The sequence below is a fragment of the Pleurodeles waltl genome, chromosome 9 (genome assembly GCF_031143425.1).
Source record: "Pleurodeles waltl isolate 20211129_DDA chromosome 9, aPleWal1.hap1.20221129, whole genome shotgun sequence".
NCBI classification, from domain to species: Eukaryota; Metazoa; Chordata; class Amphibia; order Caudata; family Salamandridae; genus Pleurodeles; species Pleurodeles waltl.
Window position 1 is genome coordinate 389835948 of NC_090448.1, and position 27671 is coordinate 389863618.

General features: G+C 49.1%; 1 protein-coding gene across 2 annotated transcripts in view; it reads left to right on the plus strand.

Moving 5' to 3' along the window:
• MTA2 (metastasis associated 1 family member 2) overlaps positions 1-27671 on the plus strand; it is a 524852-nt gene that overhangs the window by 326743 nt on the left and 170438 nt on the right. For both annotated transcript variants that reach the window (XM_069207047.1, XM_069207046.1), the window contains exons 14-15: positions 8112-8340; positions 8460-8549. In XM_069207047.1, coding sequence (XP_069063148.1) covers positions 8112-8340; positions 8460-8549 — 319 coding nt within the window. The remainder of the gene's footprint in view (positions 1-8111; positions 8341-8459; positions 8550-27671) is intronic.

Genomic DNA, 27671 nt, shown 5'->3' on the forward strand with positions numbered 1-27671 from the left:
GTTCAGAATTTGGTCTCTTCCCTGCGCACCCATTGTTTAATTGTGCGCTTGTGTGCTCTGTGCTAACTCAATTATGCTCCCATTGTCTTATCAGGCTAAATCTGTAGTCATGGAGAGTGTGTTAGACTCGTCTGCTGATGTTGTAAATGCTTGTGGGTCTGTTAGACATCAGTTGGCCTTTAACTGAAAATCCTCTCATGTTTCTTCCTTAAATGAGCCTTTCACCTTGCTTGTTAGTCTGGGGGTTATTCCTGAACCGGTTTCTAACTACTTATGGCTCTGTGGTTTCTGCTTGGTGTAGGAAGTTGGCTCTGTATGCACTATTTCAAAGTAAGGAATAGTATGCACAGAGTCCAAGGGTTCCCCTTAGAGGTAAGATAGTGGCAAAAAGAGATAATTCTAATGCTCTATTTTGTGGTAGTGTGGTCGAGCAGTAGGCTTATCAAAGGAGTAGTGTTAAGTATTTGTTGTACACACACAGGCAATAAATGAGGAACACACACTCCGAGACAATTCCAGGCCAATAGGTTTTTGTATAGAAAAATATATTTTCTAAGTTTATTTTATGAGCCACAGGTTAAAGATTTACAAGTAATACTTCAAATTAAAGGTATGTCAGGTAGGTACTTTAGGAACTTTGAATTAGCAAAATAGCATATACAGTTTTCACATAAATGACATATAGCTATTTTAAAACTAGACAGTGCAATTCTCAACAGTTCCTGGGGGAGGTAAGTGTTAGTTAGTTTTTGCAGGTAAGTAAACCACCTACGGCGTTCAAGTTTGGGTCCAAGGTAGCCCACCGTTGGGGGTTCAGAGCAACCCCAAAGTTACCACACCAGCAGCTCAGGGCCAGTCAGGTGCAGAGGTCAATGTGGTGCCCAAAATGCATAGGTTTCAATGGAGAAGGGGGTGCCCCGGTTCCAGTCTGCCAGCAGGTAAGTACCCGTGTCTTCAGAGGGCAGACCAGGGGGGTTTTGTAGGGCACCGGGGGGGACACAAGTCCACACAGAAAGTACACCCTCAGCGGCACGGGGCGGCCGGGTGCAGTGTGTAAACAGGCGTCGGGTTCGTAATAGGAATCAATGGGAGACCAAGGGATCTCTTCAGCGATGCAAGGGGGGTGGGGGGGGGCTCCTCGGGGTAACCACCACCTGGGCAAGGGAGAGGGCCACCTGGGGGTCGCTCCTGCACTGGAGGTCGGATCCTTCAGGTCCTGGGGGCTGCGGGTGCAGTGTCTTTCCCAGGCGTCGGGTCTTTGAAGCAGGCAGTCGCGGTCAGGGGGAGCCTCGGGATTCCCTCTGCAGGCGTCGCTGTGGGGGCTCAGGGGGGGTCAACTCTGGCTACTCACGGGCTCGTAGTCGCAGGGGAGTCCTCCCTGAAGTGATTGTTCTCCACAAGTCGAGCCGGGGGCGTCGGGTGCAGAGTGACAAGTCTCACGCTTCCGGCGGGAAACGCATGTGGTTTCAAAGTTGCTTCTTTGTTGCAAAGTTGCAGTCTTTGGTGAACAGAGCCGCTGTCCTCGGGAGTTCTTGGTCCTTCTAGATGCAGGGCAGTCCTCTGAGGCTTCAGAGGTCGCTGGTCCGTGTGGAAAGCGTAGCTGGAGCAGTGTCTTTAGAAGTGGGGAGACAGGCCAGTGGAGCTGGGGCCAAAGCAGTTGGTGTCTCCGTCTTCTCTGCAGGATTTTTCAGCTCAGCAGTCCTCTTCTTCTTAGGTTGCAGGAATCTGAGTTCCTAGGTTCTGGGGAGCCCCTAAATACTGAATTTAGGGGTGTGTTTAGGTCTGGGGGGTTAGTAGCCAATGGCTACTAGCCCTGAGGGTGGGTACACCCTCTTTGTGCCTCCTCCCTGAGGGGAGGGGGGCACATCCCTAATCCTATTGGGGGAATCCTCCATCTGCAAGATAGAGGATTTCTAAAAGTTAGAGTCACCTCAGCTCAGGACACCTTAGGGGCTGTCCTGACTGGCCAGTGACTCCTCCTTGTTTTTCTCATTATCTCCTCCGGCTTTGCCGCCAAAAGTGGGGCCGTGGCCGGGGGTGGGGGGGGCGGCAACTCCACTAGCTGGAGTGCCCTGGGGTGTTGTATCAAAGGGGGTGAGCCTTTGAGGCTCACCGCCAGGTGTTACAGTTCCTACAGGGGGAGGTGTGAAGCACCTCCACCCAGTACAGGCTTTGTTACTAGCCACAGAGTGACAAAGGCACTCTCCTCACGTGGCCAGCAACATGTCTGGTGTGTGGCAGGCTGCTAGAACTAGTTAGCCTACACGGATAGTCGGTTAAGATTTCAGGGGGCACCTCTAAGGTGCCCTCTGGGGTGTATGTTACAATACAATGTACACTGGCATCAGTGTGCATTTATTGTGCTGAGTAGTTTGATACCAAACTTCCCAGTTTTCAGTGTAGCCATTATGGTGCTGTGGAGTTCGTGTAAAACAGACTCCCAGACCATATACTCTTATGGCTACCCTGCACTTATAATGTCTAAGGTTTTGCTTAGACACTGTAGGGGCACAGTGCTCATGCACTTGTGCCCTCACCTGTTGTATAGTGCACCCTGCCTTAGGGCTGTAAGGCCTGCTAGAGGGGTGACTTATCTATACTGCATAGGCAGTGTGAGGTTGGCATGGCACCCCGAGGGGAGTGCCATGTCGACTTACTCGTTTTGTCCTCACTAGCACACACAAGCTGGCAAGCAGTGTGTCTGTGCTGAGTGAGGGGTCCCCAGGGTGGCATAAGACATGCTGCAGCCCTTAGAAACCTTCCCGGGCATCAGGGCCCTTGGTACCAGTTACAAGGGACTTACCTGGATGCCAGGGTGTGCCAATTGTGGAAACAAAAGTACAGGTTAGGGAAAGAACACTGGTGCTGGGGCCTGGTTAGCAGGCCTCAGCACACTTTCAAATCAAAACTTAGCATCAGCAAAGGCAAAAAGTCAGGGGGTAACCATGCCAAGGAGGCATTTCCTTACAAAATGGCAATAAGCTATTTTAAAAGTGGACACTGCAAAAATCAACAGTTCCTGGGGGAGGTAAGTAAAGGTTAGATTGTGAGGTAAGTAAGACCCTTACAAGTCTTAGTTCCTGGGCATAGGCAGCCCACCGTTGGGGGTTCAAGGCAACCCCAAAGTTATCACACCAGCAGCTCAGGGCCGGTCAGGTGCAGAGGTCAAAGAGGTGCCCAAAACACATAGGTGCCTATGGAGAATAGGAGTGCTCTGGTTCCAGTCTGCCAGCAGGTAAATACCCGCGTCCTCGGGGGGGGGGGGGTCGGGTCAGATTAGGGGGGTTTTGTAGAGCACTGGGGGGGGGGGACACAAGTAGGCACACAAAACACACCCTCAGTGGCACAGGGGCGGCCGGGTGCAGTGTGCACAGCAGGCGTCAGGTTTTAGATAGGATTCAACGAAGGGACCTGGGGGTCACTCTAGAGGTGCAGGCAGGCACAGGGGGGCTTCTCGGGACAGCCACCACCTGGGCTAGGCAGAGGGTCACCTGGGAGTCACTTCTGCACTGAGGTTCGGTTCCTTCAGGTCCTAGGGGCTGCGGGTGCAGTGCTTGTTCCAGGCAACGGGTCCCTTGTTACAGGCAGTCGCGGTCAGGGGTTGCCTCTGGATTCTCTCTGCAGGTGTCGCTGTGTGGGTTCAGGGGGGGGGTCGTGTCTGGTTACTTAAGGGGTCGCAGTCGCCGGGTAGTCCTCCATGTAGAGTTCTCTTGATCTTGAGCCAGAGGCGTCTGGTGCAGTGTGTGAAGTCTCACGCTTCCGGCCGGAAGAGTGAGTTCTTTGGAATTTGCTTCTTTGTTGCAAAGTTGTAGCTGTTTTTGAGCAGAGCCGCTGTTCACAGGAGTTTCTTGGTCCTGGGGGTCAGGGCAGTCCTGTCAGGCTTCAGAGGTCGCTGGTCCCTGTTGGATGCGTCACTGGTTGCAGGTTTTCAACTCTGGAGACAGGCTGGTAGGGCTGGGGCCAAAGCAGTTGTCCTCGTCCATCGTCTCTGCAGGCTTGTAGGTCAGCAGTCCTTCTTTGTAGTTCAGGTTGCAGGAATCTGATTTTCTGGGTTTAAGGGTGTGTTTGTCTGGGAGTGCCATTGGCTACTGTCCTGGAGGGTGGCTACACCCTCTTTGTGCCTCCTCCTTGTGGGAAGGGGGGCACATCCCTAATCCTATTGGGGGGAATCCTCCAAAACTAAGATGGAGGATATCTAAAGGCAGGAGTCACCTCAGCTCTGGACACCTTAGGGGCTGTCCTGACTGGTGGGTGACCCCTCCTTGTTTTTCTCATTATCTCCTCCAGCCTTGTCGCCAAAAGTGGGGGCAGTGGCCAGAAGGGTGGGCATCTCACTAGCTGGGATGCCCTGGGGCGCTGTAACAAAAGGGGTGATCCTTTGAGGGTCACCGCCAGGTGTTACAATTCCTGCAGGGGGATGTGTGAAGCACCTCCACCCAGTACAGGCTTTGTTCCTGGCCACAGAGTGACAAAGGCACTCTCCCCATGTGGCCAGCAACTTGTCTGGTTTGTGGCAGGCTGGCAGGAACTGGTCAGTCTACACTAGAAGTCAGATTGGTATTCAGGGGGCATCTCTAAGATGCCCTCTGGGTGTATTTTACAATAAATTGTACACTGGCATCAGTGTGCATTTATTGGGCTGAGGAGTTTGATACCAAACTTCCCAGATTTCAGTGTAGCCATTATGGAACTGTGAAGTTTGTGTTTGACAAACTCCCACACCATATACTCTTATGGCTACCCTGCACTTACAATGTCTAAGGTTTTGCTTAGACACTGTAGGGGCATAGTACTCATGCACATATGCCCTCACCTGTGGTATAGTGCACTCTGCCTTAGGGCTGTAAGGCCTGCTAGAGGGGTGACTTACCTATGCCGCAGGCAGTGTGAGGTTGGCATGGCACTCTGAGGGGAGTGCCATGTCGACTTAGTCTTTTTCTTCCCACCAGCACACACAAGCTGTGAGGCAGTGTGCATGTGCTGAGTGAGGGGTCCCCAGGGTGGCATAAGACATGCTGCAGCCCTTAGAGACCTTCCTTGGCATCAGGGCCCTTGGTACCGGGGGTACAAGTTACAAGGGACTTATCTGAGTGCCAGGGCTGTGCCAATTGTGGAAACAAAGGTACAGTTTAGGGAAAGAACAGTGGTGCTGGAGCCTGGTTAGCAGGGTCCCAGCACACTTTCAATCAAAACTTAGCATCAGCAAAGGCAAAAACTCAGGGGGTAACCATGCCAAGGAGGCATTTCCTTACATGCCTCTTGCGACAATATGGTGATCGGTCCGGTCACAAAGTTGCAGTAGTGGGGGACTGAGAGTCCATTCCAGTTGAACCACCAAGCGAGGTTCAAATCTTGGGATGCTCAGGGATGTAGGGACACCAGTGGTCCTGTTCTCCTTGGTCCAGAGCATCCATGTTCAGAGATGGTTTGGACTGTCTGGTTTTCTGTCGCCTGCGGCAGTCGAGGTGGTTGCAGACGTGGACACCGTTTTCCCACTTCAGTTCCGTGTAGGCGACTGTAGTGCAGTGGTGATGTGCAGCGGTTTTTAGCGGTCCTCTCATTCTTTCTTGGGTTTCCTGCAAATGCAGGGAAGCAGCTCCTTTGCTCCAAGGGAGTTCCTGGTGATCTGCGAAGCACTGGCAACTTTACCAATTTCATGGAGGCTGCAGAGGTATAACAAGTCAGTTGTTCCTCAAGGGTCAGGTGCAGCAGGCATACTAATAGGGTTGGTGTCAAGTCAGTTGTGCTCCTCGGTTTTCGGGTTCAGCAGACTTCTCGTTCACTCCTTCTTTTGTGTCCAGTGAAGATCTGAGGTCGTGGTGTCAGGGAGTCCCGTAGATACTCAATTTAGAGGGCGTTAAGGGGAGTGAAGGGTAGTAGCCAATGGACTGCTTCCTCTTGCGGTCACTACACCCCCTAGAGGACCACTTCCTTTGGGGAGTGGGCATCACCCTGTCCCAGAAATCCTAATTACACCACACACAAGATGACAGAATTCCTAAGGTTGTGCTCATTTCAGGCTGGTCAACCTAGGGGTGTTTCCAGCCTGGAAATGCAACATACCTCCTGCATAGCTAATTTTCCCACCTGGCCAGGTGGTCCCTGGGCCAGCGGGTGAGCACCTTCCTCTGAGGAATGCCAGATCAGGCTACTTTTCTGACCTCCAGAGCGCAAAGGCTCTCACCCTTTGGGGTCTGAATGTTGTCTGAGGGTGGCAGGATGGCTAGAACTAGTCAGTGAGCCCACCAGAAGTTGGTAGGTGTTCAGGGGGAACCTCTAAGGTGCCCTCAGGGTGCTCATATTAATGAATTCATTCCCAGAACCATTAAGGGTTTATTAATATGAGATGTTTGATATCAAGCATCCCTATTTTCAGTGAAGCCATTGTGTAGCTGGGGAACTCTTATTGACCAGTGTCCAGCACATGCATTTAAAATGGCTTCCCTGGTCACTTACTAAGTCTAAGAATCGAGAAAGACACAGTAGGGGCATATTTGCTCATGCAGATATGCCCTCACCTGTAATATGATGCACCCTGCCTTAAGAGAGTAAGGCCTACTGTAGTGGTGACTTACAAATATTACAGGCAGTGTTAGGGACATGATACTCAAGTGAGTGCCATGTCGTATTTTTGCTTTTTGGAGCACCTTGTCACACAACCTGCAATGGCAGTCGGCATGAGTTTGGTGCTGGCTTCCTTAGACCGGGACAATACATGCTGCAGCCCTTGGGGACCCACTTTGGTACCTAGGCCGTAGGTGCTAGAGGTGCTATTTACTAGGGACTTAGAGGTGCTACAGGGACTGGCCTCTTGGGGATCAAGTGACCAGGTGTCTTGTTTTGGGGAAGGAACACTAGGGACCTGTTTAGCAGGAACCCAGTGCCCTTCAGTCAAAGTTACATCTAAAACCAGGCAACAAATGGAGTAGGTTCTGCAACCAGAACTCAGCTTCCTACATCTAGACTAACCACTAGATGGGAAAGGCATTGTCCAGTATTGTAACCTTCATTAACAGTCAACAGTGTGCAGTACTGGTGTTCTGTGTAAATAGCATTTCCCTACTGTTGAAATAGGTTTACATGAAGTGTATCTTAGGCGTAACTGTTTTTGTAGAATCTTAATATTGAGAATGTTTCTTTATTAACGAGTAGCAGTCTGATGTAGCTAATCAGTACAAATCTGCTCCCTGAGATTTGTGCATACTTCAGGGAATCCCATAGGAGTCGAGCAGGACCACTGACCTACTGTTTATTTCTGCAGATCCAGTCAAAGTAGTTTGGGATTTTTCGTTATTGCTCAGACATTGTATTACTAAATTCAGCAATGTTACCTTATTCATCCTTGGGGTGGGGAAGCTAGACTGCTACTCAAAGCTTCTACAATAATCATTACTGCATGAAGTCTAGCACAGTTCTTTGAATTAAAGCTTTAGAAACACCAAATCGTATGAGGGAAAGTAACCTTGATGCACGCTGAAGAAGTGATACCTAAGCAACAAATTACAAGATAACACAAAGCCCGTAGCATCTGAAGATCCTCTGTTTTCAATCTGTGTCCTTGTCTCAGACAGCTTTCAGGCTTGGAAAGATGAGAAACGCCCAAAAGGACATTACCCACCTGTCCCTACCTGTGATCCTAAGAGGGAGGTTCAAACTCTCATGCATACTTGTGTGTAAATATTGTGGGAAGTCTGAACACTCCTGTCAAAGAGGAGCAGTGAAGGTTTTTGGTAAGACCTTGTAGATTATACAGTATGTACCAGTTTGTCTGCTACTTCAGAGCCCATAGTGTTCAAATTGAGCTCAGTGTGCACACCTCTTTAGTAAGTAGTCACGCCACTCGTTTTTCAGTTAGGTGAAGGCGGGATAAAACAAAGACCAGAAGTATGAGACAGTTAATTTCTGGATGTTGCAGGGTTCTCTATACTATAGAACTACTCTGTGCACAAATATATAGACCTGGGTTTTTGTTGTGGAGGAGGATGGTGTTCTGTCTACTTATCAATTGAGTTGTTGTTTTTATCCCTGCTTCCTTCTTGGACTGCGCAGTCTTGTACTACAGTGAGAAGCATTTCCTGAATTTGTGTAACCCCTTTCATTGATTCTTGCAGGAGCCCCACTCCCGTGGACACATGTCCCGCCCAGAGGCTCAAAGCTTATCACCTTACACAACCAGCGCTAACCGTGCCAAGCTGCTGGCCAAGAACCGCCAGACCTTCCTTCTGCAGACTACCAAGCTGACCAGGATCGCCCGGAGGATGTGTCGTGATATCCTGCAGCCACGTCGGGCTGCACGGCGTCCCTATGCCCCTATCAACTCAAACGCCATTAAAGTGGAATGTAAGTAGGATACAGAGGGTAAAGGGTGTGGGGACTGGCATTGTAGAACTGCAATTAAATGACTCTGATGAATATTTTTCTACATACCTCCCTTCCTTTCCCCTTCTAATATTTTTCAGGTTCCGTTAGGCTACCGAAAGCACCAAAGTTGCCTCTTAAGGTCCTTCCCTTGGTGCGGCCACCACTGGCAGCAATTGTAAAGGAGCTGGGTAAGTGTGCTAACTGCAGTGAGTTAATTTCACTTGAGCTTCCTGCACTGGAGGTAGTCGTGACTGCGAGTTACAGTATAGAGCTGTGAGTTTAATGGTGCAGGACTCCCTAAAAGAGAGAGTATCAAGAAATTAAAGCTGTGTGTAATGGGGACCAGGACTATTTGTGGCTGAGTATAGGAGTGGCTGAGATTGGAGGTGCCAGTGGCAGTTGCAGACCATGGTACCATCTGAGCATCCCGGTAATGCTGTCCTATAACACTGTAGCATGTGCCTGACACTGATGTACAGGACCAGCCTCACCGATAGTGTGAATCCCAGGCTGATGGATATTTTTCAGAAAAACTTGCCATGTCCCTGTAGATGCAAAATACTGTTTGGTGATTTTCCAGAATTGTTGGCCAAACCGGACCACTTAAAAAGAACTAGAAATTACTTCTGTAAGTCTTAAAGAAAGCCCAACTGTGAAGTAGATCACTTGTCCCACAAAGAAACTGAGTCTTTCGCATTGCAGGTAGGATTAGGCAATTTCTTTTTTGGTATTTTCTTTTTTTTCTTCTTTTTTTTAATTGTATTTATTTAAAATCTGTGGTAAGCAGGTAAATAACTCCACTCTGTTTCATCTGACTCAATCTAGCCTGATCAGAGTACAACTAGTGTTGGCTTCTTAGTCTGGCAGCTGCTAATGTGCAGACTTTCTTGCCTCAATGCCTAGGAATATAGTCTTGGCACCGGCTTGAGGGCAGACAGTGTGTAGGAGAGGTGTTCACCTTGGCAATTTCTGACTGACAGTGGTTTGAGAAGTCTCCTTGATGCCCAAACAATATAAAACAATTATTGGATGGAGAGTGACAGCATTTGTTCAGTTTTGTTAACATCACTAATCCTGAGCAAAGCAGGCTCTGCTGTTTTCAGTATTGCAAGTTCTTCTACCGTTCTAGAAGTGCAGCTTTCTTTTTTGTAATTTGGTTTCACATGCTTCTTGAACAAGGAGACCGGAATCAGATCAGTTAGAACTCGTTAAGCCCAACAGACAGCCATCATCATAATGTAGTTCCCAGCAATACCAGGCAAAGCTAGTTAGAGTTTAATTTTAGCATTGTGTTGAAAGTGTGTTGCAACCACCAATGGACATTTTATGAAGACCAATAGCTGTGTGACCAAGAAGGGTAGTACTTTGAACTGATGATAGTGACCCATCATGTCGTTTCAACACTTGTATGGCGAACTGGTTCTATAGCTCCATTTTGAAGCAATACCTTCATGTTCCTCTTGCAGCAACATTTGGTATACTTGATTGATGCAAGATGGAATATTAGGCAGTGTACTGTGAAACTCCAAGCTATATCCATGGGCCACAATAGAGAGGATTTCACCTGTCCAAGGTTATCTCTGGCCACTGGGGAAGATATAACCTTTATTTGTCCCATGCAAAGTGTCTTATGGAGGAGGAGGCAGGGAAATGTGTGCAGTGTCATTGCTTTGAGACTGAGGAGCCCTTATCTTGAGCACTTCTGGCATTACTGCGGCAGTTGCCTAGAAGCCTCACTTGGAGTAGGTCTTACCCGACAGCTCCTCCTTACAGGACTCCTGTGGTTGATGTCAAGGGTTTTGCTAAGTTACAGTGACTTTTCTGTAGATGCCTGTCTCCGAAATTCAGAACTGCTTGGAAGGGTGTGGAATGGCTCCAGTAGCTTTGTCTGTGTTCTTTATTTTTTCCAACATTTGAGTCCACCAAATTGCTGGTGATGTAATCTCCATCAAAGGGGCACTGAGAAGGTGTTGCCTGACTTTGGGACGGAATTCAGAGACCTGCAGCCAGGCACCTACCTGGTTGAGGATGCTTGTATTTGTTTCCCTGGAGACAGTGTCAGATGCCTCTAGGGTGTATCTATGTTGGCATTGGAGATTATTTTCCTTTCTTGGATGAATTCCTTTGCTCACTTTATGTATACCTCTGCATGTATTTCACCAGCTTCTCCATTCCCCCCCCCCCCCCCCCACTTCTGCCCCCCGCAAAGAATTGCTGATGCACCTTGCATGAAAGATCTCACTGCTACCTGTAGGAAAGTGACCCTTTCTCACATGGGCACCTACACTTTTTTTCTGGTAATTGATTCAATTTTGACTGAAAGTGCGCACAGGTTCCCAGTACCAGATCTCTTTCCAAAAACTCTGCAATTGTTCCCCAGTTGGCAGTACCTTTTGCCCTCCCTCTTAGTCCCTAGTAAATAGTACCCCTGGTACGTAGGGCATGGATACCAAGGAGGGTCCCCAGGGGCTACAGCATGTATTTTGCCACCCTCAGGGACCCCTCACCTAGCACATGCAGACTGCCATTGCATGCTACTTGTCTTGGTGCAGCTAAAAGTGAAAACACAACATGGAACACAGTCTGTGTACTATGCCCCCTGACACTGCATGCAATATACTTGCCACCTCTACAGCAGGCCTTGCAAATTAAGGTAGGGTGCATTATATTACATGTGAGGACATATCTGCACAAACCTTTGTCTGTATGTCTTTGTCGGTTCTTAGACCTAGTGAGTGAACAGGTAAGCCATTTTTAAGCACGTGCTGGACACTGGTCAATACTAGTTTCCGAGCTATATGATGGCTTCACTGAAAATAATGATTTTTGGTAACAAACATTTTGTATTAATAAACTCACTGATGACAGTGTTGGATTTATTAATACATGCACCCAGAGGGCACCTTAGAGGTGCCCCCTGGAAACCTACCATCTACCTGTGTGCAGAGTGACCAATTTTAGCCAGCCTGCCACCACCAAGCACGAGTCTGACCACCCTCCCCTCCAAGGGTGAGTGCCTTTGTTTAAACAAGGCCTGCTCTGGGTGAGGTGTTTTACACATCCCACCCAGCAGGAGGACCTACAAACCTGCATTCCATGGCAGGGGGCGTCAAAGAAGCCCACTGCCCTTGGTAAGCAGATCTGACTTTACTCAAAGGAGAGAGATGTCGACCCCACCTCCCCCTCGCCCCAGTGCCCATTTAGCGGCAGGGCAGGTGGGAAATTTAGTATGCAGAGAGTTGTCTACCCTTCAGGTCAGTCCCACCCCTAAGATGAGCTGTCTGAAGAGGACACTACATTTAGAAATCTGCCATCTTGGTGTTGGCAGATTTAGGAATTCTGGGACAGGATTGTGCCCACTTCCCACAGATAGTGGTCATATCGGGGGTGTAGTAACCCCAGAGGTAAGTAGCCCATTGGCTACTACCCTACACTTTCAAAAACACCCCTAAATTCAGTATTTAAGGGTGTCCCTGTCAGCAGGAATGCAGATTCCTTCTGACCTATGAAGGACACCTAAGAGCCGCAAAAGCAAAGCCTGAGGAAGAAGCACCTGACCCAGGCCTGCCTGCTGTTCCCACATATTTGTGCCAAAGTCGACTCATCCTGCAAGCTGCTAAACCTACAGAAGCCAAGGAGTCCTGCCTGCCTTCAACAAAGACCAGGGAACTCCTGTGGAGCAGCGAAGCTGCTTCCCTGCATCTTGCAGGCACCCGAGAGCATTTCGTACCTCAAAAACCAGACACCTGAAAGCATTACTGCACCTGTGCCACCTAGCCTGCGCTGAAGTGGGCCAACAGCACCAGCGTGGTCCCTCAGCCCTCCAGAGACAAAGCCCACCTTGGACTTGCCCACTGTGGATTCTGATGCCATCTGCAGCCTCTGCACGCAGGTCCCATGAACCTCAAGTGCTCTGGTGGAGTAAAACCCAACGTCTCAGGACATCTCAGCACCTGTCGCCCCTGGCCGTAGAAAAAAGTACTGACAGTGCCCCCTCATCCCTGGATATCTCAAGATTGGAACCCACTTGTTGATTGCTCCCGACTGGATCTCCAGTCCTCACTTTCAGCATCTTTTGAACCGGACCGATCCCCATAGAGTAACATTGGTCACCTGATGCCATACTACACCTCTGCACCCAGGTGCCACAGATCAGCCGGTGTGACCTGTAGGTGTAGCCCTGACCCTTGCCCAATACTTACCTTAAGTCCAGCAGATTGGTCCCCTAAGTCACTGTACAATACCTGAATGCAGCACTTGTTTTTCTCTCCAAAGGATAACATTGCAGCTTTTCAGAAATTGCACTTTTGACTTTTCAAAACTGTAAAGATTTTTCTTGCAAAACGTACTTACCTGATTGTAGTGATTCTGGTGCCAAAACATATATGAAGATACTTGTTATATTTGTAAATTGGTGTGGATCTCCTTCTTGAGTCGTGTCTCATTTGAGTGTGTGTGTACTTGCAGATGTCTAACACTCCTCTCTGATAAGCCTATGGCAGCTCAATCACACTGCCCCCTAGAAGAGCACCTTGGGATTTCTAGAGCAAGCCACTGTCCACTGGTAAAGGAACTACTGGACTTTTGCACAGTATATCTCATTTTGATATATCATATAAAGAGCCAGCTTCCTACACTACCCTTTTGCCAGCAGCATCAATTTGCTTACTCTCCTGATCAGGAGGGGTGTCCTGAGTACCCTGGAAAAAAGCCTTTTCCTGACAACATTTAGTATCAGTGAATTAAGTGGTACATGGCCCACCTTGTTTTGCTAACCCACCCTTGAGTTGACCACTCTGGTCTTAACATGATCTTTAAGGTTTTTTGCAGAGCATTGGCAGGTATTGGACAGTCTGTCTTGAGGAGCATTTGTGTAAGAAAGAGCTCCTCTTCCTCCACCTCATGCAGTGTCACCTTCTGGTGGTGAGCTACACCCTGGATGACTGCATGATATGAAATGGTATCATCTAGTGGAGATGCCTTTACTGATTCGAGTTCCAAAAGATAGGTTTTCTTGGTAATCAACATTTTAGTGATGCAAAGAGTCTGATGGAAGGGGCTCAACATAAGGATCCGGATGACCAGAAGCATAATTTGGGTCAGAGACTGTGTGATTAGAGTGTGAAAGGGAGAGGAAAATTGTGCAGGTGACTGATGGACATCTGATTTCTTTTTTTTTTTTTTTTCTTTTAAAGGAAACACCTATACCTACTTTGAGAGCACCTACTCCAACATCAGCCCCTGTTTAGCTTTGGGTTGTCCAGGTGGTGTAGGTTATGGGGAAGATGAGCTAAAATCTGCCGCTTCATAGGATCAATGTAAGCCGTCTTCTGCTGGCATCAGGCTTTTAATTTTATTCTTTCAATGGTGTGTGGTGTTTGGCATTGAGACCTGTGTCTTTGAGTCAGGATGGTGCCTCTCACCATTGAGGTCCGAGGGCTTGTTTCTGAGGGCTCTCCAGCTCCAAAAAGGGTTTTCAGGGCAGGCTGAACTATGGGTCTGGGGGTCAGTGCTGACTATCGAGGCCTTTTAAGTGGTGACTCTGAACTCGAAGTACAGCTCTTTCAAGGTGCTTCTTTGTCCTGGAGATTAAACTCTTCATGAGGTTTAACGCTGGAGGAAATATCGACGAAAGATGTTGATTGTGAATGTGGAGGGACAGTCTCTGTTCTGGATACTGGCTTCACTTGGCCCTGGAGAAGAATTTTCTCTGAAGTAGTGGATCATTATAGAAAAGATATACTCTACTCCACTCCCTTTGGGACCATGGAATACCGAAGGAAACACGCATTTGCTGCTTGAGTATGAGGTCTAGTCTTTCTCTGCATCCAGCACCAGGATGATTTCTGCTAGAGGCCTGTTTGTGCACTAAACAAAATCCTGGTCCTTTGCAGAAGCTCCACCTGAAAGGAAGTCCAAAAAATTGGTAGTAGTTGGCAAGAAGATTTTCTTTGCGGACAGTAGATGAATGACATCACTTCTTTAGAGGTATACCCACGTCTAGTGGGATAGGACAGCCATTTTGGTACCAAATCTCCGTACCACTTCAAAGTTAATTTTACATAGGTAGGAAAAGACAGCAAAGATGATTGTAGGCAGGTCATAGGGGCAGGCCTGTGGATACACCAGTCATCAGACGGGGTCATGGGTCGTCAGTAGGTAACGGGGTTCACTGGTGATGTACAGGTGACGCTAAAGGACATTCCATTAGATAAAACACCCGTTCAGAGTCCAAGCCGATTCAACCTTGGATAGGCCCAAGGAGAGGAAAGTGACCACCCAATCCTTGGGCCTTCATTCCCCATTCTGGGGTTTCAGGCAGTAATGAAACTTTATGGTTTTTCTAGAGGGTTCTCCTTTCGCTAGTGTCTGCCATGTCTACTGGTTCATCAGTCCTATCCACTCCTGCAACAGTGCAGAAGCAAATGTGAAGGAGAGGGCCGATGATCCCAGCAATCTTCCTTCTCTTGGACATCACTCAGTAAGCTGCTATAGTTCCTCCTTGAAGGAGCTTTTACAGGCAATTGTAGGGAAGGTATCTTCCTTTCGACAGGCCTAGAAGGCCATCAGTACAAACCAGTGGTTCTTACAGACAGTAGAAAGGGGATAAGCCCTACACGTCAACAGCCTCCTACCGTGATTCCCCCAATCACCCCCCCCCCCCAATCCCCCTATTGGAAATGACCATCTTTTGTGTGACATTTCCCCAGATCTTTGCCTTGACAGTTTTGGTTGAGCATAGAACTCTGTATACTTTACCCCTGCTAACCAGTGGTAAAGTGGTTGTGTTCCCCTTTAAACATAATAAATCGGTAAACACCTGTAAGGAAATGCCTCCTTGGCATGGTTGCCCCCTGACTTTTTGCCTTTGCTGATGCTATGTTTACAATTGAAAGTGTGCTGAGGCCTGCTAACCAGGCCCCAGCACCAGTGTTCTTTCCCTAACCTGTACTTTTGTATCCACAATTGGCAGACCCTGGCATCCAGATAAGTCCCTTGTAACTGGTACTTCTAGTACCAAGGGCCCTGATGCCAAGGAAGGTCTCTAAGGGCTGCAGCATGTCTTATGCCACCCTGGAGACCTCTCACTCAGCACAGACACACTGCTGGCCAGCTTGTGTGTGCTAGTGAGGACAAAACGAGTAAGTCGACATGGCACTCCCCTCAGGGTGCCATGCCAGCCTCTCACTGCCTATGCAGTATAGGTAAGACACCCCTCTAGCAGGCCTTACAGCCCTAAGGCAGGGTGCACTATACCATAGGTGAGGGTACCAGTGCATGAGCATGGTACCCCTACAGTGTCTAAGCAAAACCTTAGACATTGTAAGTGCAGGGTAGCCATAAAGAGTATATGGTCTGGGAGTCTGTTTTACACGAACTCCACAGCACCATAATGGCTACACTGAAAACTGGGAAGTTTGGTATCAAACTTCTCAGCACAATAAATGCACACTGATGCCAGTGTACATTTTATTGCAAAATACACCCCAGAGGGCACCTTAGAGGTGCCCCCTGAAACTTAACCGACTATCTGTGTAGGCTGACTAGTTCCAGCAGCCTGCCACACTAGAGACATGTTGCTGGCCCCATGGGGAGAGTGCCTTTGTCACTCTGAGGCCAGTAACAAAGCCTGCACTGGGTGGAGATGCTAACACCTCCCCCAGGCAGGAGCTGTAACACCTGGCGGTGAGCCTCAAAGGCTCACCCCTTTGTCACAGCACCGCAGGACACTCCAGCTAGTGGAGTTGCCCGCCCCCTCCGGCCCCGGCCCCCACTTTTGGCGGCAAGGCCGGAGAAAATAATGAGAATAACAAGGAGGAGTCACTGGCCAGTCAGGACAGCCCCTAAGGTGTCCTGAGCTGAGGTGACTCTAACTTTTAGAAATCCTCCATCTTGCAGATGGAGGATTCCCCCAATAGGATTAGGGATGTGACCCCCTCCCCTTGGGAGGAGGCACAAAGAGGGTGTACTCACCCTCAGGGCTAGTAGCCATTGGCTACTAACCCCCCAGACCTAAACACGCCCTTAAATTTAGTATTTAAGGGCTACCCTGAACCCTAGAAAATTAGATTCCTGCAACAACAAGAAGAAGGACTGCCTAGCTGAAAACCCCTGCAGAGGAAGACCAGAAGACAACAACTGCCTTGGCTCCAGAAACTCACCGGCCTGTCTCCTGCCTTCCAAAGAACTCTGCTCCAGCGACGCCTTCCAAAGGGACCAGCGACCTCTGAATCCTCTGAGGACTGCCCTGCTTCGACGACGACAAGAAACTCCCGAGGACAGCGGACCTGCTCCAAAAAGACTGCAACTTTGTTTCAAGAAGCAGCTTTAAAGAACCCTGCAATCTCCCCGCAAGAAGCGTGAGACTTGCAACACTGCACCCGGCGACCCCGACTCAGCTGGTGGAGAACCAACACCCCAGGGAGGACCCCCGGACTACTCTACGACTGTGAGTACCAAAACCTGTCCCCCCTGAGCCCCCACAGCGCCGCCTGCAGAGGGAATCCCGAGGCTTCCCCTGACCGCGACTCTCTGAAACCTAAGTCCCGACGCCTGGAAAAGACCCTGCACCCGCAGCCCCCAGGACCTGAAGGACCGGACTTTCACTGCAGAAGTGACCCCCAGGAGTCCCTCTCCCTTGCCCAAGTGGAGGTTTCCCCGAGGAAGCCCCCCCTTGCCTGCCTGCAGCGCTGAAGAGATCCCTTGATCTCTCATTGACTTCCATTGCGAACCCGACGCTTGTTCTGACACTGCACCCGGCCGCCCCCGCGCCGCTGAGGGTGAAATTTCTGTGTGGGCTTGTGTCCCCCCCCGGTGCCCTACAAAACCCCCCTGGTCTGCCCTCCGAAGACGCGGGTACTTACCTGCAAGCAGACCGGAACCGGGGCACCCCCTTCTCTCCATTATAGCCTATGCGTTTTGGGCACCACTTTGAACTCTGCACCTGACCGGCCCTGAGCTGCTGGTGCGGTAACTTTGGGGTTGCTCTGAACCCCCAACGGTGGGCTACCTTGGACCAAGAACTGAACCCTGTAAGTGTCTTACTTACCTGGTAAAACTAACAAAAACTTACCTCCCCCAGGAACTGTGAAAATTGCACTGTGTCCACTTTTGAAATAGCTATTTGTGAATAACTTGAAAAGTATACATGCAATTGAAATGATTCAAAGTTCCTAATGTACTTACCTGCAATACCTTTCAAACAAGATATTACATGTTAAATTTGAACCTGTGGTTCTTAAAATAAACTAAGAAAAGATATTTTTCTATAACAAAACCTATTGGCTGGATTTGTCTCTGAGTGTGTGTACCTCATTTATTGTCTGTGTATGTAGAACAAATGCTTAACACTACTCCTTGGATAAGCCTACTGCTCGACCACACTACCACAAAATAGAGCATTAGTATTATCTATTTTTACCACTATTTTACCTCTAAGGGGAACCCTTGGACTCTGTGCATGCTATTCCTTACTTTGAAATAGCACATACAGAGCCAACGTCCTACAACACCTGATTAGCACTTTTAGCTTACCTTTAGTCCCTGGTATATGGTACAAAGTGTACCCAGGTCCAGTAAGGTAAATGTCAACAATGGGCTGCAGCACCCATTGTGCCACCCAGTGCAGTGACACAACAAACCAGACCCCCAAGGCTACCATTTTAACTTGGCAAAGCTGTTTCTAAGCTGCTAATTCAACCTGTCAAAAAAAAACAGTTCTCTAAACACAGTCAAGGAGAGAAAAAAAAAAAATTCATACTGTAGGAAGTTGCCTCTGTATGCACTATTTCAAAGTAAGGAATAGTATGCACAGAGTCCAAGGGTTCCCCTTAGAGGTAAGATAGTGGCAAAAAGAGATCATACTAATGCTCTATTTTGTGGTAGTGTGGTCGAGCAGTAGGCTTATCAAAGGAGTAGTGTTAAGCATTTGTTGTACATACACACAGGCAATAAATGAGGAACACACACTCAGAGACAATTCCAGGCAAATAGGTTTTTGTATAGAAAAATACCTTTTCTTAGTTTATTTTAAGAACCACAGGTTCAAATTTTACATGTAATACTTTGAATGAACGGTATTGCAGTTAAGTACTTTAGGAACTTTGAATAATCACAATAGCATATATACTTTTCAAATAAAACACATATAGCTATTTTAAAACTTGACAGTGCAATTTTCACAGTTCCTAGGGGAGGTAAGTAATTGTTAGTTCTTGCAGGTAAGTAAACCACCTACGGGGTTCAAGTTTGTGTCCTAGGTAGCCCACCGTTGGGGGTTCAGAGCAACCCCAAAGTTACCACACCAGCAGCTCAGGGCCGGTCAGGTGCAGAGTTCAAAGTGGTGCCCAAAACGCATAGGCTTCAATGGAGAAGGGGGTGCTCCGGTTCCAGTCTGCCAGCAGGTAAGTACCCGCGTCTTCGGAGGGCAGACCAGGGGGGTTTTGTAGGGCACCGGGGGGGACACAAGTCCACACAAAGTACACCCTCAGCAGCGCGGGGGTGGCCGGGTGCAGTGTGCAAACAATCTCAAGGTGCTCTTCTTGCTCAGGTACTTGAAGCAGGTGACTATGTGGTGTCCTGTTACCTACAGGACCCCTTCTTCCACTGATCCTGCAGTCGCACAGGAGGTAACTGTGGTTCTTGATAGGCACCATACACTACCAGTTCATGAAACTGTTTGGGCTGACCTCCGAGAGAAACACTTGAGAAATGGTAAACTCGACACCTGAATGTTTTAAATACAGCAGGGTTATGGCCTGCTTTCACCAGCCTGCTGGTTTCTCTACCAATACAGTAACTTTAGGGGCTACTTGTGGGGTCTGGCCTGTTAACAGTAGACCAGGCCAGTTAGATGAGTGAAACTAGATTTTATGTAATCAAGGGGATGTGGTAGTGGCAGCGGCAAGTTATGGACACCAGCAAGGGCAACAGTCTTCCACAGCCTCCTCAGCTGCTGTAACTGCTTCCAAGTCACTTTTATTTCCCTTTGCAGGACCATGCACAGCTGTAGGAATCAGGATTTGATTTTTTTCTACCAGGCTGGGAATCCATCAGTTCAGGTCAGTGGGTGCTGCAAATTTATTTGGGAGTGTATTCCCTCCCATTCCTATTGTTCCACCACCCACAGCCTTTGTATCCTACCCTTTCCTCCTCACGTTTCAATGGATCATGCTGCCATTGTTTGCAGTAAGACAAGTCGATATTGGCCAAGGAAGCTATTGAAAAGTTAACTGAAATCATAAAAGGATAAGAGTTGTTACTCCTGATACATCTTGGTGTCCAAAAAGGACGGGGAGGACTCTGATCTTAGTTCTTCACCCTTGATTGCCTCCCTATGGAAGGACATTCAAATTGCTCACTCTGATCTAGCTGCTGTCTACCCTGGCCCTGGCACCTGGGGGATTGAATGGTATCTTGGCAGTACGCTTAATATCATGTACCTGTTTTGGAGTTGCACAATTGGTACCTTGGATTCACATTGTGGTTGAAGCAGTTACAATTTGCTGATCTACCCTTTGGCCTCATCTCCTTCGCTCAGGTGTTTATGATGGTGATAGTAGTGTTTCACAGACCACCTTTGCAAGTCAGGGATACATGTTTTCTTGTACTTCGACAACTGACTGCTCAAGGCAGGCTTACCACAGATCATCTCTTCATCCTTGGGGGTTTTTAATTAATGAACCGAAGTCCCACATGAAGCCCACACAAAGCCTTCCCACACCTGCAACAAGTCTTGGACGATGTAAATATGATCCAGATATTTCAGGCTCAGTCCTGGGTATTGAAGTCTGTTCTGAGGATTCTTGAACTGCTAGCCTCATGCATTTTCCTCATCCCTTGTGCTCACCTGCACTGTGAGGTCACGCAGTGAAACACTGGAGCAGTCTTGTCAGAAAACATCTTGAAGGATTCAACTTTGTAATTCAGTAGGCCGTTCTCCCTTCAATACTCGGCGGTCGCAATGCTGGCATATGCATCATCTTTGCATTGGTGCAGTCACCTGAAAGAGGTGAATATCAGGTTTGTTCTCGACAGTGGAATGAAAGGCTCCATATCAACTTCCTAAATCTTTGTCACCAGTCTAGTTCTGAAACCTTTATCCCATCTATCAAGAGAAGGTCTGTACAGGTTCCAATGTACAACACATCCCTGTTGTGTTAATGCAGCAAGCAGTGGGCTGTGGGGTCTTGGATTTGATGCCAAGAAGAACTTGGAGATATTTTTATAATCAGCAGATGTCCCTGGTAGTAAATCATCTGGTGGGGGATACTAAATATCAGGGTGGATATGCTCATCCTAGGTCAGCTAGCAGACCACCAATGGCATCTTTATCCCAGAGTGACACAGGGCATCTTCGACTAGTAGAAAGTGCAGTGTCGAGATCCCTGCCTGATGGTTTTGCAGCCAAGAGGATCCTTAGGGGACTCATTCTACCCACAGTGGAACACAGGACGTCTGTATGCATTTTCACCTCTCCATCTTATGCTTTTTATTTTGAGGAAAGCCTTTTAGATACCTCCAGATTGTTCTTAAGTGTATACTTTAGTGAACTGTTAAGCCTGAGTATTCGTCCTACCACGGTCTGCCTGTCTGACACTACTTCCTATCCCAGCCACATGGGATGGTCCTGCACCAAAATGTCCACAATCTACAAATCCACCATCGAGATTCAACGGCCAGAACTGAGCACTATGCACATTATTTCCGTGAGCTGCAGGCATGGTCAGTGCCACTTTCTCTCCTGACGAATTGGTGCTGAGAATCCAGGGTTCCTTTGTGCCAAAAGTTTTATTGTCCTTCCTTGTGCATCAGTCCTGCTTTTGTATCCACCACACTCCTTGAAAGAGGATAAGGACCCATGTGCTTGATTTGAGGGGGAACTCTTGATGTTTACATGGCATGCCCAAAGCAGTACAGTGTATACCACCAGCTGTTTGTGGGCTTTGCTGGTGCTATGAAGAGGAAGGCGGGATACGCAGCAACATGCTATGTCCTGGCTTAGTCAAAGCTGCCTCAATGGCATCTGCAACTTGTTTTGCAGTCCTAGATATCTGAAAGGCTAGTACATGGGTGTTGGTGCATATAATACCAACACTGCTGCTTAGTCAGTCAAGTCCGCAGCAAGCGTCATTTTGCCCACTCGCCCTGCAGGACTTTTTGGTGTGAATCCACTCACCCAACTCTCTGCCTTCTGATGGATACAACTACCTGTGGATTCCTCACCTCATGAATACTCCCATGGCGCCAGCATTCTACGGAAATCTTCTTACTAGTCTCTGCACGTCGACGAGGACGTCACTGTCTCGCACGCGACGCCGTCTGACGTCATACAGGCAATAAGAGGTCCTCGACGACGTGCGGACGTCAGTTCCCTTTTTTCCGTGCATTCGAAACGGTTATCTTCGAGGGAGCAACTGTTACTCTTGCGGTTACAGTGTATATCTTGCTGCGTACTCTTTCTCTGTGGAAATAATGTCGCAGAGAAAGTCTGGATTTAAGCCTTGTCGTGAGTGTGGAGGCAAGATGTCGGTGACGGATCCTCATTCCGATTGCCTTTGGTGTTTGAGCTCCGACCACGACGTCTCGACTTGTGATTCATGTCAGCACATGAATCCGAAGGCCCTTAAAGAACGTGAGGCGAAGCTGTTTATGGCCAAGTCAAAGGAGAAGCATCACATCGGCGTCATCGAGACTCCCGGCGCCGTAGAGAATCTCGGCGTCATTCAAGGGAGGCTCGTTCCAGGTCTCCGGATCGGCGCCGAAAGACATGGGAGGTCAGCCCCACGGTGACGCCGCATCCTTCGACGCCGTTGCCCTCTCCGGCGTCACCAACTTCGCCTGGACAGGCGTCGGTGATTGAGGTATTGGAGCCTCAAGTGTTTTCTCCGGCGCAGACGCCGAGGCCGGAGTCGGGGTCGCCTCCGAGACAGGCACCCCAGTATCCGGCTTTTCCCACCCCTGGAGCCGATAGTTCCGCATTCTTGAATGCGATGTATGCCATCTTCCAACAGATGGCTCCAGGGGGTGCTCCGGCTGGGCCTTTGGCCTTTTCTTTGGGTGATCCTGCGCCTCTTCGGCCGGCACCCTTTATGCCCTTTCTCCCGTTTGGGAACGTGGGTTCGGCGCCAGTGTCGGCGCCGGTGGCCGCTCCGGTGGCTTCGGAGGGATTGGCCCCAGGGATTTCCATCCCGTCGACGTCGAGATTTCGGCCTGTGACTCCGGTGGGTCCATCTGTTTCAGCTGCTCTTCAGTCAGCGCCGAAGTTACCCGTGGCGCCGGATGCGGCGTCGGTGGCTTCGGAAGATCGGCGCCGATCTCTGACTTCGGCGGAGGCATTGTCGACTCCGCGGATTGAGCAACGACTGCATTCAAGGAGGCGTGCTCTCCGGGTACTAGAAGAGCAGGAGTACCAACGAGCCCTAGAGGAAGGAGAGCTAGAGGACTCGGGTGATGGGCTGCGTGGACTGGAGTCGGCCAGTGGGCTGGACACTTCCCCTGAGTGGGACCTTTCGTCCCCGGGGGAATATACTGAGGAAGCTGCTTCCTTTCATACAGTGGTACGGAAGGCAGCTAGTTTTTTGGACCTGCCTTTGCCGGTGGTGGAGGCAAAACAAAACCTTTTGACGGAGGTGTTGCATCCGGCCTCAGCCGCGGCGGAGCCTCTGCTACCTTTTAATGACGCTCTGCTGGATCCGGTTTTAGAGGTGTGGAAGAGGCCGGCATCTTCCCCAGCAGTTCACAGAGCCGTGGCCAGGAGGTATCGGACGGCTCCAACTGATCCTGGTTTCCTATCTAGGCACCCTACGCCGGAGAGCTTGGTAGTGCAGGCCTCCTGTTCGTCCAAGTCAGCGCCTGGTTCTTTCCCGACGGTGCCTGGGGACAGAGACTCAAAAAAGCTAGAGGCGCAGTCGAAGAAGATTTTTTCGTCCTGCAGTCTGGCGTTAAAGGCCACTAATGCGACCTGTATCCTGGGGAGGTATATTCATGCTCTGATGGATGACATCTCCTCTTCGTTTACAGAGCTTCCCCAGGGTCTTTTGGATCTTGTCTCTGATGCCCAGGCTGCTGCGACTCAAATTATCCAGACGGGACTGGATACCACCGACTCGGTAGCCAGAGCAATGGGCACAACTGTGGTGGAAAGGAGACAGGCCTGGCTCCGTAACTCGGGCTTTTCGGCAGATGTACAGTCCACATTGTTGGATCTCCCGTTTGATGGGGACAAACTGTTTGGGGCTAAGGCTGATTCGGCCTTGGAACGTTTTAAGGAGAGCAGGGCCACGGCTAAGTCGTTGGGACTCCAAGCTCCTTCTTCCACAGCCTCTTCCAGATTCTTCAGGAGGTTTCGTGGATTTGGGCGTGGCTCTTCCTCCTCTTCCTTTCGGGGAAGATATCAGCAACCTGCCTCTTCCCACCCCTATAGATCTTTTAGGGGGAGGGGTAGAGTCCGCACCAGGGGAGCCTCTCAGCAGCACTCTGCCTCTTCCTCATCCTCTGGCGGGGTGCAGCAGGGGAAGCAGCCTTAGACTTCCACCGTTTCCCACTCACTCCTCTCCTGTAGGGGGAAGATTACAGCATTTTCTCACCAAATGGGAGACTGTTACGTCGGACACTTGGGTTCTCAGTGTTGTGGGAAAAGGCTACACCCTTCCCTTTCGGGAGTTTCCGCCCCTCATCCCGCCCCGCCCTTCGTATTGTTCACAAGAACACCTCCTGTTGCTAGAACAGGAGGTAGAAGTCCTCCTTTTAAAGGGCGCGGTGGAGTTGGTCCCGGAGCAGGAAAGGGGTCAAGGAGTTTACTCAAGGTATTTCCTGATTCCCAAGAAGGATGGTCGTTTGAGACCAATTCTGGACCTGAGGATCTTGAATTGGTTCCTCAAGCAGGAAAAGTTCAAGATGCTGACCCTAGCACAGGTGCTTTTGGCGTTGAACATGGAAGACTGGATGGTATCTGTCGACTTGCAGGATGCTTACTTTCATATCCCGATACTCAAGTCACACAGGAAGTATCTCCGGTTTGTGGTGGGATCGCAACACTACCAGTTTGCGGTCCTTCCGTTTGGTCTTACTTCAGCACCTCGAGTCTTCACGAAGGTGATGTCGGTGGTTGCGGCAGAGCTCAGAAGGAAGGGGATAGCAGTATTCCATTACTTGGACGATTGGTTGATCAAAGCCAAGTCCCCGGAGCTTGTGTTGCGTCATCTGCAGTCAACAACCCAGTTGTTGTTCGACCTGGGCTTTTCGGTGAACGAGCCCAAATCTCACCTGGAGCCCTCTCAGCGCCTCCTGTTCATAGGGGCAGTACTGGATACGACATTGGGTCGGGCCTTTCCTCCGCCTCAGCGGATTCAAGATATTCAGGATTTGGTTCCAATGTTTCGAAATTGAGCGGTAGTTCCAGTCCTCAAGGTCCTTCGTCTGCTCGGTCTTTTTGCCTCCTGCATTCTGTTGGTCACGCATGCTCGCTGGCACATGAGGGCTCTTCAGTGGTGCCTCCGAAGGCAGTGGTCTCAACACAGAGGGGATCTAGAGGGTACTGTCAAGATCTCCAGAGATGCTGCTGTGGATTTGAAGTGGTGGATTGCAAGCAACAATCTTTCACAAGGAAAACCGTTCCAGCAGTCGCCACCAGTGGCCACAGTCATAACGGATGCTTCCACTCTAGGGTGGGGAGCTCATCTGGGGGATCTGGAGATCAAAGGTCTTTGGTCTCCAGAGGAACAGATTTTTCACATCAATCTGTTAGAGTTACGGGCTGTACGTCTGGCTCTCAAGGCCTTCCTCCCTTCCCTTCTTGGTCAGTCGGTACAGGTCCTAACGGACAATACTACCACGATGTGGTACATAAACAAGCAGGGAGGAGTGGGGTCGTACCTTCTCTGCAGAGAAGCTCTTCGACTATGGTCCTGGGCAAAGGACCATCGGATTTGCTTGATAGCAAACCATCTGGCCTCAGTCTTGAACGTGCGTGCGGACAGTCTCAGTCGCCACTTCACAGCAGACCACGAGTGGCGTCTCCATCCAGATCAAGTCCGTTTAATCTTCCAGAAGTGGGGGTTTCCTCGGGTAGATCTGTTCGCCACTCGAGAGAACGCGCATTGTCCGTTGTTCTGCAGCCTTCAGTATCCGATGCAGGAAGCATTGGGGGACGCGTTTCAAATGACCTGGTGCGGCCAGTTGCTTTACGCGTTTCCTCCCATACCCTTGATTCCTCGAGTATTGAGGAAGATTCGCCAAGACCGGGCTCTAGTAATTTTAATAGCTCCGGATTGGCCAAGGAGGGTGTGGTACTCCGACCTTCTCCAACTCTCAACGTGCCCGCCGCTCCGTCTCCCTTTCAGGGCAGACCTCCTCTCACAGTCGCAGGGGCAGGTTCTACACCCCAACCTCCAGAGTCTGCACCTACATGCCTGGATATTGAACGGGGCAACCTGAGTTCCTTCTCTCTCCCGCCTGAGGTAGTGGATGTTATATTAGCGGCCAGGCGACACTCCACTAAATCTATCTACGCTAATAGGTGGTCTAAATTTGTTGCGTGGTGTGGAGAGAGGCAGATTGATCCTTTACATGCTCATCTATCGGACGTTTTGTCTTTTGCTCTATCTCTGGCGCAGAAAGGTTGTGCAGTGGCTACCATTAAAGGTTATTTATCGGCCTTGTCAGCCTTCATATGTCTTCCAGACCAACCATCTTTATTTAAATCCCCTATTGTTATCAGATTCTTGAAAGGTCTTCTAAATCAATATCCTCCAAAGCCATTCGTTATGCTGCAATGGGATTTGTCCTTAGTCCTGACTTTCCTTATGGGGTCCCCTTTTGAACCTATGCATTCTTGCCCCTTGAGGTATTTGGTTTTAAAAACAGTCTTCCTGATAGCTATAACATCAGCAAGGAGAGTGAGTGAGTTGCAGGCCTTATCAGTAAAACCCCCTTATACAACTTTTTATGGGGATAAGGTGGTGTTGAGGACCAAGGCTGCTTTCCTCCCGAAGGTTGTTTCACCCTTCCATTTGGCTCAGGCAATTACTTTGTCCACGTTCTATCCTCCGCCTCATCCTTCCAAAGAGGAAGAAAGACTGCACCGTCTGGACCCAAAGAGAGCGTTGAGCTTCTTTATCGATAGAACAAAGGATTTCAGGCTGGAGGATCAGCTGTTTATTGGATACGTGGGCAAGAGGAGAGGAAAGGCAGTCCACAAGAGAACACTATCCAGGTGGGTTGTTCTTTGCATTAAAATATGTTACTCTTTGGCAAAGAAGGATCCTCCTGAGGGCATTAGAGCTCATTCCACCAGAGCTAAGTCGGCCACTTCGGCCTTAGCCAGAGGTGTTCCTGTGGTCGACATCTGCAAGGCCGCAACTTGGTCGTCCCTTCACACTTTTGCAAAACATTACTGTTTAGATTCTGAGGTTAGAAGGGACGGCCATTTTGCACGGTCAGTGCTGCAGGATTTCTTGGTTTGACCATTTAGGCACCCACCGCCGGGCGTGGTACTGCTTTGGGACTCTATTCATGAGGTGAGGAATCCACAGGTAGTTGTATCCATCAGAAGAACGAGTTACTTACCTTCGGTAACGACTTTTCTGGTGGATACATTAGCTACCTGTGGATTCCTCACGGTCCCACCCGCCTCCCCGTTGCCTTTATGGTCTTGCCAAGTAATCCTTGAGTGTGCTCCTCTTGGTCTTTGAGGGTGCAATAGATGTATATATATAATATATTTATATATGTATAGGTATATGTGTATATATCTTTATGTATATACTTGGTGTGTGTATATATTTTAAAAGAGAAAGTTTTATATATATATATATATATATATGTACATAAAAAGATTTACAGTTATTCATACAATGTGGTGTATTTTTACAATATAATGGATGTTGCTTTGTTCTTTCATTGCATTGTCTGGTTGTTCTCATGCACGTAAAAAATGATTGGTACTGACGTCCGCACGTCGTCGAGGACCTCTTATTGCCTGTATGACGTCAGACGGCGTCGCGTGCGAGACAGTGACGTCCTCGTCGACGTGCAGAGACTAGTAAGAAGATTTCCGTAGAATGCTGGCGCCATGGGAGTATTCATGAGGTGAGGAATCCACAGGTAGCTAATGTATCCACCAGAAAAGTCGTTACCGAAGGTAAGTAACTCGTTCTTCTGGGAGATACTGCATGGGTGTCTAATCTAAAGGTGAGGAAGCTGAAGTTGGAATCATCCCTCAGAAAAACAAGGTTCGATGGCATCTGTCGCTGTAGATACGCATGTTTTGCAATAGCTCGCCATCTGGTGTTGGGCCGGAGTGTTACAAG